Source organism: Augochlora pura, chromosome 10, assembly GCF_028453695.1.
Source record: "Augochlora pura isolate Apur16 chromosome 10, APUR_v2.2.1, whole genome shotgun sequence".
NCBI lineage: Eukaryota > Metazoa > Arthropoda > Insecta > Hymenoptera > Halictidae > Augochlora > Augochlora pura.
This window is the reverse complement of record NC_135781.1, coordinates 16568779-16588703: the sequence shown is the minus strand read 5'-3', so window position 1 is coordinate 16588703 and position 19925 is coordinate 16568779. Positions and strand designations below refer to the sequence as shown.

General features: G+C 39.3%; 1 protein-coding gene across 1 annotated transcript in view; it reads left to right on the top strand.

Annotated features, from left to right (window-relative positions):
* Nucleotides 1-19925, top strand: part of LOC144475690 (putative receptor-type tyrosine-protein phosphatase mosPTP-1) — a 784928-nt gene that overhangs the window by 697646 nt on the left and 67357 nt on the right. Inside the window, exon 4 of the mRNA XM_078191827.1 lies at nt 17446-17627. Within this exon, the coding sequence (XP_078047953.1) occupies nt 17446-17627 (182 nt within the window). The remainder of the gene's footprint in view (nt 1-17445; nt 17628-19925) is intronic.

The following is a 19925-nucleotide window of genomic DNA, read 5'->3' as shown; positions in this document are numbered from 1 at the left end:
GAACTGCGCGTGTCGCCAACTTTAATTTATTCATCTATGAATCTATTTCGCGCTCTTTACTCCATTCTTTCCTTCGTTCTTTCATTTCTTCTTTCTGGATCTAGATTAAATTGTAAAATAAACAAGTTTTGAACACCTTAATTACACTTACGCTGCTTATTATTTTTGAGACTGTCCATGGCTTTTGTTATTGAAAAGTTAAAGCGTTCAAACCTGAGTGACATTACCACATATTTCCTTCTATTGTAAACGTCCAATGAAACGTGATTTCATTCGTACCTATCTTATTTTTAAAACAGTAAAAGTGATCCAAGCGATGTTGTCAGAAAAATCGCAGACACTCCTAAGTACAATCGATTTTTCATGCGGTTCGGAAAATTTCGAAAATCCCGAAAAACTTGGAGCACAACGGCAATGAAATCTGCGAACGCAATCCCAAGCGCGTACCGATGAGGACCATAAAACCGGATTGAAAAATTATACCGTGTACGGTTCGACTGCGTTGATACGACGCCCGACGGTTCCATACATATGCGCGAGTTTATAGATCACGGTGCGCGACTCGGTGACCGATTATAATTTGCGAATCGCGTTCGCTCGCGGTGCGCCAGTCGATTTCACCGTCGGAGGGATCGATAAGCTCACCGACAGTTTATCGGGGACGTATCTGACGCGTTGATTTATACGATCTATCGTTGCGGGGAGAAGGAGCGAAAGAGAGACAATGGAAAAGCGGGAGAATAAACCAGGGGACGTCCACGCGGAGTTGCATTATTTTTAATTCGAACCGCTCGGGGGGTAGGTTGTCGGTCCCCGCATGATTCGTGCCTATGTACCGGATCTGCTCGCGGAATTTATGTTGATAGCCGGCCGAGGGATCGCGAAAAAAAACGCGATATAAATCTGCGACTCTTCGATGTTTCTGTATTGTTGGGCCTCGCTGAACAAATCACTTTCGACAAACCTCTTTTCGAGCGACCTTCCGCACGCGCGCGGAGTTTCATCTCGCAGGGGTTCGCTTTCGTTTGTTATTCAAAGGAAAATCGGAGCGGAGACGAAGGCGGAGCTCGAATACCGCTCCGAAACAACAGCGAGAGGAAATTGTTCGGAGGCAATTGCGAGGCACCGAGAGCAGAATTCGGTTCTGGCGGGCGAGACAGGCTACAAACGCGGCGGCGTTCATCACTCAAAATTAGAACGCGCCCGCAGGATTATCATTGACATTTGGCCGATTCGTTCGTGGCGGAGACGGGCGATACACGAGCCCGGCCAGATAATACCGAGCAATTTACTATTCCGGACTGAGCATAAACAGAACAGCGAACGGCCGGACGTATGTATCCGAGTGTGCACATTCGCCACGTACGTGCATACGTCCGTCGAGATCCCCAAATCCCCGGTTGGCATTGGTGACGAGACGGATCGAATTCGGACGGAAATCTCGACGGTAGCCTGCGGATCATTCTTGCGAGCTTAACCTACGTGCACACTTGTTAGATGTCGAGGATTTCATTCGAATACGTATGCTCCGCGAAATTAGAGCATCGTTGATTCGTAGACGGAATCACTCTTGCGATTTCGTGAAAATGATTGACAATGCTCTGTCCGTGCTCAATTTAGGAAATGCAAACTTCGCCTTCATATTAGTTAGCAGACTGCGGATGTTTCTTTAAAACATTGTTCCGGTATAGTAATTCTATTTGTTAACTAATCATAAATTTTTTGTTTGAATTTTAGGGAATGACTATAATTAATTAACCAGTTAGCTGCGGCGCTACTTTTCCAGGGTGCGCATCTATATGTGATTCATGATTCTCTTTTAATCTTATTTTTATAACAACGTAAGTAACTTCTTGTAGGATTGTTTATTGATAAAGTGTCTTTAAAGCTGGACTAGTTGCCTTCCGACTTTTGCTTTTACATCTAAAAAACGATATCATTGCACATAAAAAAAATTCGTTATGTGAACAGATTAGCTGTTCGAGCCAGTGCATAGGGGACACATGAGTTTATCTCAAATTATTCATATTTACTATTTGTTTGTTTGATTCTAGCCTGGCCTCCAAATATTGTAAACATCTTGAACCTTAAAGATATTTTTTTTGTTTTCGCTAACATTAAAATTTAAATAGCCAATGGTCACTACTTTTTACTCACGACGAGTATATTTTTTAATAATACTAATAAAAATAAATAATATTTGTTTCTCTTTCGTCTGCTGTATATTGTACACCGAGTATTTTGTAAATAGTTTTATAAATAGAATGCTACCTCTCATTCAAATTTACATAAAAAGCAAATTATAGATAATTCTTGTCTCTTCTCAGTCGTTTATGGTATAATAAATACCAATTTCCATTTACAGTAGTGTCTCGAATATCCGAGTCCCGTTTAATCGAGGTGCCGAGAATTAATCAGTAACAATTAAAATTGTAATTATAAATAAGAAGTAAACATTACTATTTTTAATCATTTATTTGGACCTCTACAATTAATAAATAATTATTTTTGTCTTTTATTTTGTAGGAATTAGACACACGTTGGTGTTTCTGCCGATCGATTGTTGACAATCTGGCGAACGTCTCACTGATCGTCGTCACTTGACGACGATCGACTTGTTAACGACCGACATTCGTTTGAAGATTACATTGGTATTCAGATTGTAATAAACCGTTAAACATTCAACATCTATTTTGAATAAATACTCCTACAATTTAAACTTCCAAATAGCAAATAACATTCAAATGAACACTTAGACGAGCAATGCGCAACTACGACTACAACCTGTATTTAAATAAAAGTAGATGATAATTGATCTGCATCCAAGAAAGTAATTCGGAGCCAATAAATGACGGTTTAATTATTTTCATATTTAATCTGGGAGAAAATTCGCAACACAGGCTACTACCTGAAGTAATCGATTTGGCTTAGAATAACCCTGGTGTAAACAACGGAACCGCACGTCTGGCAGTGCGACACGCTTCGCAAACGGCCGCCGAAAAACGTCACTTGTTACCAGGGTATTAAGGTGAAACGTATTTAATTAGCAAAGAGGAGCGCAGCAACGGCTGACCGTGGGCGAAAAACCGCACGGTGGGGGAGCACGATTCCCTTGTTCTTTCCCACCCGCTTTGTCCGTCCTCGTTATGCGAGGGAAAAAGCCAAACGCAGGCAGCTTCGGACCGTGACGCTGAACCCGGTTCTGCTGAACGGTTCCAGTTTTCATACAACACGTGCTATGTAATTAATGAGATGTCACGTTTTTGAATGCCATCCCCGTGTTTCGCAAAAATAATTATTCGACGCGGTCGGTGCGTGCAGCTGGTCACCGTAAAACGTTCGAGAGAGACAGACAAACACAGAGAAAGAGAGAGGAAGAGAGAAAGTGATGAGAGAGAGAGGGGGGGGAGAAGGAGAGAGAGGAAAAAAAGCGCGAACGCGTCTGGCGAAAACACAGCCCCTGTTCCCGTCGTTCGATTATCCCGCTGGTGATTTAATAAAGCGTTATTAATCGCGGCCTGACCGTTACGTCGAAAGCGTTTCAGCGAATCGCGCATGAAAGCCGAACAGGACACTTTTGGACGCGCCGAAAATCGGGTTATAGATCGACGCGGTATCAAAACATCGGGCTCGGGCGGTGTCCTAGTTTAATCTTAACACCCGTCCAGATCGTCGAATAGAGTTTAGTGATCCCCATTTCAATTGTAATTTATTTATGCGCGTTTTGTCACCGAGGTGTCGATACTGCAGCGACACGCTCGATAATAATAAAATATTAGACTGCGGTCAAAGTCAGTCTGGTTATTATCAGAATGGAGGTTCGATTCTTGCCTTCATATTAGACAGCATCACATTTTATCATACAATGACGTCTGTATTTATTAAACGTTTATTAAATTCTGGAAGTTCCGAGCACATAATTTTAGTGATACATAATCTAATTGCCCGTGGAAAACATATTCAACGTTTTAAAAAAGAATCATCGTCCACAAAGGATTGATTAAAAGTGTGAATAAACAAAAGTTTCATAAATATATTCTATTGTGTTCTATGCAGAAAATATATTGACATCGATGCATTCCTCTTTCGAGATGATTGAATGAAAAGAAATCATCAGAAATGTTTAATGTTCCACGAGGTCTTCATTTTTAGCGTTAAACTGCGTTACCTATTCACGCATAATATTTCGAAAAATGATTTTATTATAAGAAATAACGCTGTGCCATTAAAAATATATATAGAAGTATATATATATACTTTTATAAAATACTTTTATAATTATAAAAATTCCAATTTTGAGGTGCACCGTTGCTTTTATGAAAAACAGATGTCGGTCGACGATATATTTTCCATTACTGTCGCGTTTTTCCTATACGTTTCATTGAATAACATCACCACATATTATTAACGATACTTATAACTTTGATAGCTGCATCATGTAATCGTACTGATTGCTGTAAACAGTATCAATAACGCAGGTCCGATATCTAATTGGTCCCACAGTTGTCAAATTGCAATAAATTCAATAAATAAATACAATTCAACTTGGTAACTCTGAAGACAGAATGTTTATTCTTTTACACGAGATACTGGTAAATTGAGTCCAGTGGAGTAAAAGTTTTACCAAAGTCAACTCGCAACATACAATATTCTATTGCCTATCAGAATCATTCAATAAGATTCCAAGCTCGCGATACTGTGCCGCGACAGCATGGCCTACGTATTAATCCTTTGCACTCGAGTGGTGACTCTGAGGCCCCACTAAAATTATGCTATTACGTTGTAAAATAATTTTTTGTAACGATAAGGTTTAGATTTAAAAAATTATTAAGTAGTGAAACCGTTGGTAGGAGTCACAAGAATAAATTTTGTATGCATACAAATTTATTTTGTTAAATAGACTGGAAATACCACGAACCAGAAAAATTATTTCAGATTTACAGTTAAAATGGCACCGAGTGCAAAGGGTTAAGGTACAGAGTACGGTTCATAATAGCACCATATCAAAGGATCCGTCGTCCTCGCGCGCAAAGAACTACATTCCGTAAGAGTGCTGTTATTAAGATGTCCAGAACAACGCGTCAAAACTGGTAAGTCATGAACACAGGCATGAAGAACTTTAATCATCAAAATGTACTTCGTCGTGATTTATAGTCAGCCGTCATCTTTCCGCGAGCGATTCTTCTCCGGCAATGTTTACGAACGAAAAAAAAAACGGGAAAGAAAGTGACTAACGACGCGCAATGTTTCTCCGGGAGGGTTTCAGCGTTTTGTGCGCTCGGAGACGAAGCTTTCCTTAAACGAACGACTTCGGAGAGCTACACACTCTTTTAAGTCGCGACGAGCACGAGGCTTCCTCACGGCTCGCAGCCGCGAAATTTTCACGAAAAGAGCTCGCCGGAATTTCAAAGATCTGGCGCAGTGGTTGTTTCGTTCAGCGTTTCCCCGGAGAAATGGAACGAAGATCGGCGCTGAACACTCGGAAGAAGTAGAAGAAGAAGAAGAAGAAGAAGAAGAAGAGGAAGAAGAAGAGAGGGAACAGCATCGATCGACGGTTAATATGCACCCCTGGCAAAGGGGATCTTCCGTGGATCGTGGCACAGGAAACATTCAAACGATGGCGGAACTATAGCCGGACAAGTAGAAAGCTCCAGCTCCCCGGTTAACTGAGAATGTAATTGAGATCATTTAGGCGGCTCTCTATCTCGCAGACGACCCAGTTTCCCGGTGCGGTTTCTTTGTTTCAAGGAGTCTCCGGATACCGTAGTTAGAGGGGGCCAAATGGCGGGGAGCGAGGAGCGGCGGGTGCCCGGAAATAAGTGCGGCGGAGAAATTTGGTGTAGCACGGAGAGGAGCGAGCCAATCAAAGAGATAACTAGATCCCCATTAAACCGCTTGTAACTTAATTAATTGCGGGCGCTGGCTAATGTAGCACGGCTAACGCCGTAGATGGCGTTCTGAGAACGCGATATCACGTGTAACGTGATTTGCTCGTTAACCGAAGTTAGGCAAGTGGAATACGTTCACGACTCGACGCGACGCGACCGCCGGATTAAGAGTCAGCCGGTAATGCGGCGACCTTGAATTTTCTGCCCTTTTTCTACGCCACCAGGTTCGAGAACCTACTCCTAGATCCATCACGATTGTCATTTACACGGTGAAAACTATAGTATTGTCAATGTTTAGACTTATGACCAGACGACTTTCCATTATGAATACTAATTGGCATACGGAAAATCTTTTCAGAGGAGATGTAATATAGTTTGCAGTGCTACGGAGACTGCAAAAGATGTTATACACTGTCCGAATAGATGAACATTTTTCCAACAAGCGATATTTGGTTCAATGTAATTTTCTGGGTTACTTGAAAGTCATTCATCTATACTCTGAAATAATGCCGGGTTATTAAACTTATTTTAATATTGGCTGAAGCACTGTCAAGTTAAATACACACCCTATCGAAGTGATCCTGAAATGATTTTGAGAATGACATTCTTGAAAAGTTTGGTTTATATAGACAGTTGAAAAGTTGATCAGTGTAAGTACACTTTTCTTTGATAAGTTATATAATCTATTTCTTTGTAAATAAGAAATGGATAGTAACATTTATATTGACCACAGAACAACTAAACAAAATTGTTCAAATCATTTTATTCAAAAAATAGCGACATTTTTTTTATGCCTATTCTGGTTAAGTTCATTTGTGTGTCATGTTATAATAACATTTCTGCATTGAATTAGTGGCATTAATTGCCTGAACATGAATGGACTCGCACTAATTGGCTTCTGACCCGGCCATGTAGTCTTCACTCATAAAATGTTAAACTTTCCATAATAGACGGATGCCAGCTGTCCTAGTAACATTGATTTAGATTGGATAATGAATTATCGATGTTTTATGATCGGACGTTATATCGGGGTTGATATGCTCTGCATAATATCGGCAAAACTGCTCGGATCAATAAGGAAATTTATAATTCGACACGCTGGGTATGTGAACGATGAAATTTAAACAAGATTAAAAATGTAAACGAGACAATGTGACAGTAGCAACATCAAATGTAAATTTCGAATTGACGAGAGGACGGTGGCAACGGATCACTGGTTGAATAACAAGCGGTCGGACCGTGGGACCAGTTTATTTTTACAAGACGGTTGTCAATAATGATATAGTGCTCGTATCCGCGACCCGTTATATCTCGATGCGTCGATTTTTATTTTTATGGATCGTTCCATTCTCGGGATGATTTAATAACAACGCCTATTACGCCAACCCCTGCGAGGTATGGTCGTCCACCCCGAAACGGTCAATCGATGATTTCGATTTGACGCGTCGAGACTATCACATCCAGTAGAATCTCGTTTATCCGGACATGTCTCGCGTAATACCTTCCACTGTGTTTCTAATCATTCGAATAAACCAAATTACAGATAGGATAACCGAGAGGGTTGAATGCTTATGACTAATAATGTGCCAAAACAGAGATGGTCGCCATTTTACCATCGGACGCCTGTAGCGCTCTTTTACGAGTATATTCGCCATAGAGAAGCAGCAATATTTTGTGTCATGACGAATATGCTTGCAAACAGTAGTGACCATTGGCTATTTAAATTGTAATTTTAGTGTAAACAAAAACATAATCTTAAATTTCAAGACGTTTAGAATATTTTGAGATCAAGCCAGAATAAAACAAAAAAGTAAAAAGTATGAATAATTTGAGATAAACTCATGCGTCACCGTATAAACTGATTGAAGCAACTTATCGATAATCAACGTTCTACTCCTTTAGAGTGCACAATGAACACTGGTAATAAAATATTGTAAGATCTCTACAGTATGTATCTGGAGAGGTATAAAAGAGTACATATCTGGTATTTTAAAGCAGATGTCACATATTTATATCAGAGATATTTTCACTCTGGCATAGGTTGCGCTACAGCTAACTGGTTAATATTATTAATAAGAATTAAGTATTTGTCTGTTATTCTTAAAAGTTATTGTTCCATGTTATGAAAAATAAATCATCTTGTTAATTATTCTATTTTGCGATTTAATTATGTAGTTGTGCATAAGAATACACGTCCGTATAATTGATAATATGCTCGACAGCAATTTAATTAAGAATAAGAAAAATTCGCACAAATAAAGTACGGAAAAACGAGGTTTTCCGGTATTAAACGCTGACGGAAAATGCTTCCGATTTTCTGACAATTGGTTGGATATTTTTGGTTGCTTAGTCATCGCTCTCTACTTTTTACAATCTGGCCGCGAGATTTCTCTCGTGGAGATAAAGCAGTATTATTTGTAAACAAAATGTTTCGCTTGGAAATTTCATCGCTACCGTGAAATAATTGCAAAATCGAGGAAAAATACATCTGGTGCAGATATCGTTTCATGTTTCTCCTGTCGGTATGTTCCAGTGTCTACTAATAAACGGTTGGAAACTTCCGCAACTGGTTGCCAGAGGCACGATTTGTCCGTAACGTTTGCAAATTTTTAAACAATAATATTGTTGAAATCCGAGATTACCGGATGATCAATACAGGAAACGGATAGGATTCTTTCGTTACCTTCCGTTCTTTCGTAAATGTTGTTTTTGCTTGATATAATCACTTATTTATTTCGAAATTTGGACCGGAATCTTATTTTTTAACATAGAATAACCTTCTACTCGGTTGCAGTCAGAATCCAGATTAAGCCTGTACAATACAGACAACATTGTGGCGTCTTCTAAAGTAGGGAACTTAGACATGGTACTAAAACGGCAGACAACAATGTAACTTTAACTTTACGAGTCCTTGAATATTTGAAAACCTTCATTATTCAAAAATGCGTAGTACTACTCCCATACTTCACTAACATTTTTCCCGTTTTTTCAGAATTTTATGCTACCACTTTTACATCATTTTAAATTTATTGAAATACGGTTAGAACTCTTGCAGTTATAAATTCTGTTCCCATATACTTAAAATCGTAGGAAAAATTTGAAGGAAAACTTTTCCAGGAATTAGAGATTCAAATCGCAGATATTAGATATTGTCATTAGATATTATCGATTATTCTATTATATATAAACTTTTGCTTTATTCCATCCCCCCTCTCCAAGAAAAGAATTCTCTAAAAGAAAAAGACGCGATTAACAACCACAGTTCACTATTACAACAGAAATCCCCCTTTATTTTAAAGTAAAAGATATTCCTTTCACGACAAAATCGAGTTTATGTCAACAATGCCTGGCCTTGTTTCGCTGATAAAAGTATGCTTCGTTGAAAGGAATCAAACAGGTTGCAAGGGCTGTTGTTATGATAATCACGGTCGAAGACCGGTCACGGCATTATTTTTGCATGTTGAGGGGTTGGCCCGGCTTTCGTTGAGTTCCATAACACGCAACCAAATAAACAGCTGATGCCTGATAATGTTACAAGTTACGCTGGGATAAAGTTACTCCAGGAAAAGTGCCTACAGCTAAGCAAACCTGAGAAATCAGTCGCCAAAATGTCAGAACACCCGCGGATCAATTCGGATTTCGGAACGATGTAGTCCCCTTTCCAGTGAAATAAATCAAAGGACCTCGAAACGAACAGGAAGAACCTCCGAAATAAAAAATAAAAAGAAGAGAAGAGGGGGAACGGTCGATCGGATTTTGGACGAAATTCGCGGACGCTGTGAATGTTCGGGGCAATTTCGCGAACGGGCGTTGTAATACGACACTTTCCACTTGCTCCTCTGATCGTTTCAACCCTCATCAAGGCTAACCTATTCGCCCAGCAGGTTTTTACCGACGTGAAGTGGTGAACATTTTTATCTGGATAGAGAAAAACGAATCTCGTGTAATGAATGGAAAGATGGAATGACTTTTACTCGTTGAACCAGGCGCGGAGATGATAATTACGATATAAAAGCCATGTAAAAGCTGCAATTCTAACTACAGATGTCTGAATGTAGCATGTAATCGTCCGTAATCAGCAAATTTTTTCATTCACAGCAAAAGCATTCTTGTTTGTTGCGCATATTTCGTCGAAACACATTTTAGAACAGGAAATAACCAAGTGATGAGTAATATTGGAAACTTCAAAGTTTTCTATTCTTGCTGATCAATTTATCACCACTGCTCTTCGTCAAGAGACAGTTCACTATTTTTGGGGACGAGATCAAGTTCTGAATCCATTCCAATTTCCAGCTTCTTTTCGCAGATCTCGTATAGTGTTCACAAGAAATAATATTTATTGATAATATTTCCACGATATACGATTCGTAATAAACGGTTTTGAAATGTTTGTTTTAAAAAACATTTTAACGTTGCTAAAATTTAATTGCAATCTGCTATCAATACGTCTCAAATTCATTTGAATATTCTGATAATAAACTCATTACATTTTGAGTATGCATACCCATGAACTTAATTTAAAATTTACACAATTTTATAACAAACAGTTTATTCAAAAATTGAAACATTCTGTCAAGTTCAGCTTTTTAGGTGTCATATTCACCAACTCGACGAGGCTATCTTGAGAACGAAAAGCATTTTCGAATATGTTCGAATGTCATACATCTGAATTCTTAATTATGCGAACACGTTTTATGTATAAACAAATTAATCTTACGGGCTACTTTCGTGCTCTTAAAGTACAAAGTGAATATTAGTAAGAGAATATTGTAAAATCTCTGCAGTATGTATCTGGAAAAATATTTATATATTATAAGTATTTTGATGCAGTTGGGACATATTTACGTTAGAGGTTTAAGGTAGTTTCCATGGTTGAGCAATAAGATTTAACCCTCAGCGATTTAGATTTCCACTCCACGCGAAACTATTGCTGCTTTGACATCCGAACAAACAAATAAAATATATAATCATAATCGCATACATAGTAAACGTTATATTATATTTCAAATTTACTTATATCCTTTATATTTAAATTATGAATACAAATATTACGCGAGGGATAGAAACCTACCGCCTATTCCATGGGGGTTAATACAAAAAAATCGAATTGAACTGAGCATTTGCAACTTAATTCGTCCAGCCACGGTCGAACGCGAAGGGATTCTGACGTGTCTCCATTCGCCTGGATCTTCTTTCGGAAGACGAATGCTCTGCGTCAGCAACGGTGACAGTTTTCTTACAGGCGATGCTCGTTGATCGAAAAGTTAGGGTCGGCGATTCATTTGAACGGAGACGGGGAAACATTGCGAATCAAAATTTCTCATACGGCGCCCTCGTTCAACCGTGGTCCCCTCTTATTTCACAGAGGTCGAAACTTTTCGTCGAGTGACGGAGCCTTTATACGATCGACTCTGTCACGCTGACTACGAGGGTGTAAACGATCGATCCTCCCCGTGGCAAAAACCTGCCACGATCTACGAGATGGAACAAGCTAAAATTTTTCTTGCTCGAATTTCAATCCGTAGGAAATTAAATGAATCTTCAACCACGCGGAATTTACTCGGAAACAGGCTCACAATCCTTGATTAAGATACATATACCGTGATTGCATATCTCAGTTTCCCCGGAAATTTGTGTTTACATCGCTGAAATAGCATGATCGGAAGTTGATACAATCATTGATTGAACAAGCTTTTGGACACGAGTTCGCTTATAGAATAGAAGCAGATAAGAATTTTAAGGAAAAAAAAGAAAGAAGATTTAAAATACAGTAACATTCCTGTTTCTTTAAGCCATTTAATTCCTCCGTTATTATAACCCCTTGCACTATAATAACGAGCCAGTCTCGCGGTTTTTATGCGAACTCTACTAAATATGAATATTATTAATTCCTTCTATATCTAAATAAAAATAAATTCTTCTGTTATCAAAATCTATAAATGGAAGCACATAAAGACACTAAAGGAAACAAAAATTGTCTGGCCCTATTAAGGAAAATATTAAGGATAAATAAATGCTAATCAACGCAGCGTGAAAGGAAACGTAGCGAAAGGTATTAACATTGCTAGGCACTGTGCGCATTAATTCTCTCTCTCTCTCTTTATCTCTCTTTCGCTTATGTTTTATCTTTATCTGTTTTTCTTTCGCTCTCTCTCTCTCTCTCTCTCTCTCTCTCTCTCTTTCCCTCTCTTTCTCTCTTTGTCTTTACTTCGCTACTCCCTCTCTCTCTTTCACGCTCTATCTTTCAAAACTTCGAAGAACCTAAACAATAAACTCAGCTTCTATTTCTCAAATTGAAATAATTTCAGTTTTAGTAATTTAGTTTTAAGCGTGTCGGCATGTTTGAAACGATTTTAATTAAATAAGTTTGTGCGATACGTTCTCGCTCTTCTATTAACCGTAACTTCAGTTCTTCTGTTGTCCTTATTGGAATCGTTCGAATATTATGATCCAATAAACTCCATAAATTCTCTATAGGATTTAAAACTGGTGACTGTGGTGAAGATTGGAGCACAATGAGACAATTGTACAATAAAAATTCTCTAACAATCCTTGATTTATATTTCAAATCATTTTCTTGATACAATTTGAAACTATTCCGTATACCCATATTTGTTGCATCGGACGTCCTCGTGCTCGACTAATTTATAATTGACGAGAATTAAAAAATCTTGAACTCGATTATCGAGAATAATAGAATACAATACGATAAATCACAACGCAACACAATACAATACAATACAATAAAACGCAACGCAATGCAAGACAACACAAAACAATACAATATAATGTAGGAGTATAACGACGTAACGAAAGAGTTAGAGGCATAAGAATCCCTAAGTTGCTTGCACGAAGCAGGGTTCAGCTCGCTAACTCGAGTTGTACGAGTAACAGCATGTTAAAATTTTCGCGCGCTCGCCTCCCATTTTTCGTTAATAACTCGCAAACAAAGCTGTGGATTGCATTTTCGCTGAGGAAAAAGTTACTTCAAATGACCTCAGGAACCCCTCACTTCTCGGACTTACAATAATTTTGTTATTACACTGTAAATACACAAGATGAACATCCTGCTTATGTCAATAAGAACCTTGACGCTCGGTGGAAACATTTCTTCTACTAACATGAACTGCGTCAAACACAAATTATGTTATAAGAATACCGTTCTGTAAAATGACTGTCGATATTTCCACACCGTATTATAATTCATAAACCGAATTCCCGGTGTACCGTGTTCTAGGAGGGTTCACTGTATAACAAAATATTCCAGTAATTTTCATAACACAAACCAACCGGCACTTTTCACGTCCGTAAAATATGATATCGCGAGCATCACACGTACGTGACTCCGCCACTATATGAGTTAATGTACCGAAACTTAAATTTGCATGAAAGCCGACGTTACAAATACGGAGCGCGTTTCGAAAATTCGCGAAAAGCATCGGACTCGCGCTGCTAACGGCGCGACGGGGCCTTCGCCTCGCAAATTCGCTGTGTATCTCTTATAAAAAATGTGCGTTTCGTTTCATTTAATTCTACTGTACGAGCGGATTGCGTAGCTCCGCGGACACGCTGCGCCGTGGAGCCGATTTCTCATTGGGGGTAACGGGACAATAATAGATTCGAAAGCGATACAGTTCGGCCTGTAACTGGGGATCTAATAACGATCGCAGCGGATCGCGAAAACAGTGTCGGCGTGGATGGTGGAAATACCAGTACAGGGAAGTCATAAAGAGAGAGAGAGAGAGAGAGAGAGAGAGAGAGAGAGGGAGAGAAGGAGAGAAAGGAAGAGCGGGTGGTTGGTCGGCGAATTTCGAACGATGCGAACAACGATATCGATTTCGCGGTGCGTTGGAAAAGCCAGCGTATGACTGTGCCCGAAGCGTGACCAAAATTGAAATGATATGCTTGTACAAACGATAAGCAAATCGAAGAGCCGGGTAAACGGCAGGTGAGCGACGTTAATTGGAAACGAGTTATCGGCTTTATTTTTACCACGCCGGTATCCCTCCGGGACCGGGCCGGCTTGGTTCGGGCCGAAGCGGGCCGGACCAAACCGGATATCGTTCCCGTCGAAAATAATTTTTATGTGCTGCGATTTTTCGTTGCACAGAGCCCACGCCACGCTGTTCCGTGGCTCCGACACTTGCAGCCGACGGTGTAGGTACGGCGAGAAAGGGGGAAAGGGAATTAAAAAATACACACCGTATAATCCCGTCCCCTCGCCGACCGTTGTATCGGGAAACAGGGATTTCCGCGTAACAGATAGCTGAGCGCATTGTTATTAAATCTGCTGGGAAAACAGTTATTCGCCGCGGGCCATTTAAACAATTTGCCTGCAACGTACGGGTAAAGCGTCGGCTATTTTTCTTGAGTGTAATGATTGGATCGGTTCACTATTTTTTTCCAGAGGTTCTGCGAACACTTCCGCTGGTTTACGATTCGCCTATCTGCAGCTCGTCTCCCCTTTTTCCCATCCGCCGATGGAGTACGCTGTATTTCATTATTTAGGGATTGATACATTAGCACATTTGACTTGTAAATTGTATTGTACAACGTACATGGTTTCCGGATATATTTGATTCGGCACAATTAGTATAAGATTGTAGCGAACGCCGATACTGAAATTATCGTTACTATTGGCGATGCTGATTGTACCATGGCATGAAACATATTGACGAATGAGAGCGCATGTTGTTAAATCAAACACAGATTCGCACTCCCGTCGGAATTCATAATGGACAAGTTATTTTCTTTATTTCAACGCGAAATTGAAATGTCGCATCGCATTATTTGCCTCATAATTTCGCAATTGATACGCGATTGTAGGTATATACGTGTGCGAACGTTGCGTCATGGAATAATGAAAGTTTCTCCGACCCATTAAAGTGCATTTGTTATTACAGTTGTAACGGCAATAGAGCGCCGAGTAAATTACGGACGCGTTGGAAAATATCTCAAAACGCAACTCATATGCGGCAGGATTTAAAACAGTCCGGGAAACTGGTATGAAAGAAATTTATGTTCCAAAATTCTCTGTTTTCAATTTTCTCGAAAATCTAGCAAAATTTTACTTCAATGACAGCGTTCGTAGCCTCTCGAAGAATTATCGAGCACGGGTAATTCGGAATTTTATAAACGATCAAGTTAACTAAATACCAAATTGCTCGTAAGCATACGTTGATGCGTGCATCTCAGTGAAACGAGTAAAGCAATGCAGAAGAACGTAGAATAGTGACCAGTCATCAGAGCCATCAGAGTTTATCTAATTTGATCGCATCTCGTACACGTACGAGTGGCTTAAAACGACCTAAATAAAAGAGTGATACGGTTCTAATACTTTTACGACCCACAAACAATACGAAGATACTCGAGGGGGCAACTATTTTTATTTCCACAGATATGACAACAGATAAAACAGCGGATAACACGCATTAGTCTCGTCTCTGCACAGGATTGACAGTACTTTCTATCACTAACAACTCGAGCACCGTCCACGAAGAGTAATTACCATCTTTTACATCGAAACTGTTCCCAAAGGGTAGGGTTCGATTGGTGAAGGGAGCACACGCGTGAACAACCGGGTGGCGAAGGGTGAATCAACCGAATGCAAACTGTGGCAATTACGAGAACCGCAGCTGCGCACGAACTTTCCGTAACGGATCGCGACCGCGATTAATAACCTATATTAATTAGGGCGGAACGAGTCCTGTATAATTTGCGAGACGGTAAAATCACGGTCGCAGCCGCTCTGCGTCTTCGACCACTCATTATTCCACGTCGAACGATGCCGTTTCCGTCCACTTATAATCGGGTGCGGTTGTTCCCTGCGAAATGGCATTGTTCAAGGGAGATGGGGCACGCTCGCATAATTAATCGCGCGCGCATCCGATCGCGATAGGTCGTATCCCACTCACCAGTGATCCGCCGATGCCATCAATGTCTAAATACAACCAACCGTTGCTTATTGACAAGCCATTGTTACTGAACCAATCAGCTGCGGAACTTACGGTCCCACGATGTTGCATTATTTCTTTGCGGGCACGAGCGTTCGAGGGTACTCGACAATCGGTTTGTCGATAGTTTCTCCTCCTCTTACGAAAATACAAATGGAGATTTTATTAGAAAAAAAGTGTCGAACCTATTTCCCCTCCAAATCGTACCCCAATTCATGCAATTTGCAATTTGATACGATGAAATCACCTTGGAAGAACACTACAGTTACGTTCGAGTATTCTTGGAAATGAACAGAGAAATGATCGACATATCGATACGCGGACCTAAACTACTGGCTGGGCTATGAAACATTATTGGACGGGTTATAAAAAAATATGTAATGTTTGGTGTAGAGTAACATAGACTGCGGTATGTTTGATGAGATATTTTGTACTGAATAACCTATACTACTTTGTCAATTCTTTCGAAAGATGATATGTGAAGTCATAGTACTTCGAGTCTTTGCACCGGAGCTATTTAAACACTGCGACGTAGACGCTTCTGATATAACGCGATTATCCTACATATATTTGAACACTAGTATAACTCTGACTTCTACATTATATATTTAAATGAATATACATTGAAAAGAAAAAATCTTTTACGATATATTAAAGTAGAACATATAAATGTTAAAATATAACAAACATTCAATTGAATGTAAAATGTTACGATTTATAAAATTAAATCAAACAATTTCAAACAATTTTTATTAATAGTTGTATACCTCTATTGTTCAACAATACATTTCAAGAAGTCTGAAATTTTTTAAATTATTATTTATTTGCGGTCGATGTCGTTTTATATCACTATTCCCTACGATTTTATGATTTGTTTATAATATGTATTTATTTGTTACTACTTGTATGGCCTACTTCACTTTATAGAAATAAACAGTCGCGTATGAGATACTTGTAAATATGATTCGTTATCTTAATTTGTTAATACATCTGTAAAAATTGCACGCTAATATTGACGTAATATGAGAAAAATTAACCAAAAATGCAATCTAATTTAAAAAATTCGAGTTATATTTACAATATATCCTTTCAATGTATATTTATTTAAATTTGCGGTATAGAAGTTAAAATTATACCAGTGTCCGAATAGTTTTTGAAGTAACTATATTTACATTCTACGTAATCACTTATACTTCGTTTATACAAAATTGCGCGAATTTGCTCACTCCGCATTTAAGTTTTAAGCAATTTGTTAAACTCAAATAGATTTAGGAATGCATACATTATGAATTACGGTGTGGTAACTATGGCGGCCACTCGAGTGCAAAAGTTAATAACGCGGATGTAAACGGAAAGTTAACCATGTACCGAATCCAACAAGAAGGTTGTATCTCACGGAAGTATGTAACTGCGAAATCGTATACAATTTATGTCTTTGAAAAATTCCCGTTTCAACGATCCTCTATAACCGTATATGGGTCCCTTAACTGTTCACTGAACGAAAATGGTAACGCGTTCCGAGCGGAGGATTATTTCTTCGAACCCTTTCCCATCAAGGTTTACGGTCGCAAGCTTCATACTAATGACAACGCAACTGTTTCCAGGATCGACGAACACGGCTTTTGGAACACAACAAAGGAGATCGAAACCCCGGACAACAATACCACCTACATCATCAAGAATCTGCTGCCATACACCACCTATAGCTTCCGTGTGTCAGCCGTGAACACCATAGGACGTAGCCGGCCCAGCGCCGCGTCCTATTACATCAGAACTCTCCGTGAACGTATGTTTTCCCAATTGCAATTACCAACGTTCCCCTTATCGTGGTCGGGTTTCGATCGGTTACGAGCTCTAGCCCCGATAGAACGATCCGGGTTCGATGTGTCTACATATGTACGCTTAACTTTTATGGGAGCACCGTTCCCCACGGTCTTTCCTGTCCCAGTTGTAGATCTCGCGCAAGAAAGGGTTGCGCCGGTTGAACGGAGGGAGAAGCTCGAGGGCGCAAATAATTCATACCGCAAGAACCGGGAACTGGGGAACGCCGAGAACGCGGAACTTTGGAACCAAATAATTTGCCTTTTGAATTCAATCAACGAAAGTACAACGCTCGATGCCCGGTGTTTCTACAGTTTTAACAAATAGTAACTGGAGGAAGTTTATGTAGATTGTGTTCAATCTCGCGGTGAAATATAATGGGTCGACGCACAGAATAACAAGTCTAACGCGGTATGAGAAACTACTCGGTTGGAAACGATTTTCTTTTGCGAGAAAGTTGCGGCTCCGATTTTTAGTTCGAAAAAAAGTGATTGGGAAAGGTTAGTTAGGGTTTATTTTTACTTGAACTCTCGCTCGCGTCAAAAAGTCGGACGGTGTGTAGCCCGGCGGAATTACGAAATAGCAAGAAGACAGAGTAAAACAGTAATTGGAATAATCCGAATTTAACAAACTATCTGCGAGTTACGTATCGAGCTTTACTTACGCGTCTACTGAAGGAAAATCGGTGAAGTTTGAATTTCCAAAACATATTTAATATTTTAAAAAACTAACAATAAGATTTTTCTAACAAGCATATAACGAGGATTTATAGGACTCTAAAGAGGTTCCTTTCGAATATTTAAAAAATTTATGAGAGTAAAATTTTAGAAAAATATTAATATCGTTCCCGACGACAACGTGCTAATCTTGTTAGAAACGTTTTCTTTCTTCAGGAATCGCTAGGTATGATTTTAATTTAACTGAACACGAATGAAGGAGAATAAAAACGGTCGAGGATAATTAGAAATATTTTTAAAGGACCATATTCACGTACATACGCAACCATCGTGTTTTAATTTTGAATTGGAATTGTGAAGAGTGTTTCAACTAACTTTATGATATCAAACATTTACGTTTTAATTAAAATTTCGTAAAAATGTTGCCTACGATAATTGCTTTGTTTTGTGGCAGCCTTTGCGTGAAAATAATAGTTCGTTTTCTGCTACAGAAAATTAACAAGGTATACATTTCAACTTCAAATTCTTTAATAAAATAAAGAAATTTTACGGTTGGGATGATCTTCTAAATGAATTTACTGTAACTGTCTAGTAATTGGATTTGTCTACTAAATAATTCAGAATCCATAACTTTATACAATTTTTCTATTAACCCTTTGCAATACTTTGACCAGCCTTTCACGTGATAGAGATTTTTAGTAAAAGCCTTTAAAAGTGTGAATGCTATTTCGTTCCTTTTAGTTCGAATAAAATTCTAATTTCTTGTCATCAATATTTAAATATTTAAGTAAATGTAGATACTCATTAAATATAAATTGTCGTTTTTTCTTCTTTGAAATTATTACAATCGACAAATTTCTAATCATTGTAACTATCAAGAATATGTTACAGCAACAGGTTAATATAACACATGAATCAATTTTCCTGTTGAAATTAACATATGGAGACTTAAATTGATCTGCGGTTTTCCGTAATTTCGTAAATAGTAAATATGGATAATTTTATCTAGACAATCGCTGGTAATTGTTTTTCGCCTAAATATCTCCCTGCTGCTTAAAACGTAACCGCAGCCCGCAAGATTCAAGAAGTTGTCCATGCACGTGCAACAACAGCTGGTGAAATGCTATGGGAAACGATAATATGTGTGAAATCCTGTCTGGGATATGGAAACGAGCGCGCTGGGGCCAATTTTCGAGCCAGAAAAAACAAACGGTCGAAATTCCGACGAAAAAGCTGAAACGCGACGGTCGATAGGGGGTCGGGATGGGAGAGGGAAGGGGTTAAGGATGGGGGACAAGGGTGAGAAGAATGGTTAGCGGAGGCCAGGTTCTCCGCGGCCAGGGTGGAGCGTCGCGAGAGAGCACAGGCAACTAAAGGGGCGCTAATTGCAGCACGAGAAGAAGCAATGTACAGCCGCGCTTAACTCGAGCGGTCCGGCCCGCGTTTCTTCCTTGCTCCTTCAAGCCTCCGTTTGTCTTTCTAGCTCGGCCAGCCGGGAAAATAGGTTGAGCAGCGCCAGCTAAGCCCTATAAATTCTGTCAACGCCGCCGGGATTGGCCGACGACAGCCGGTGTATACCTACGACG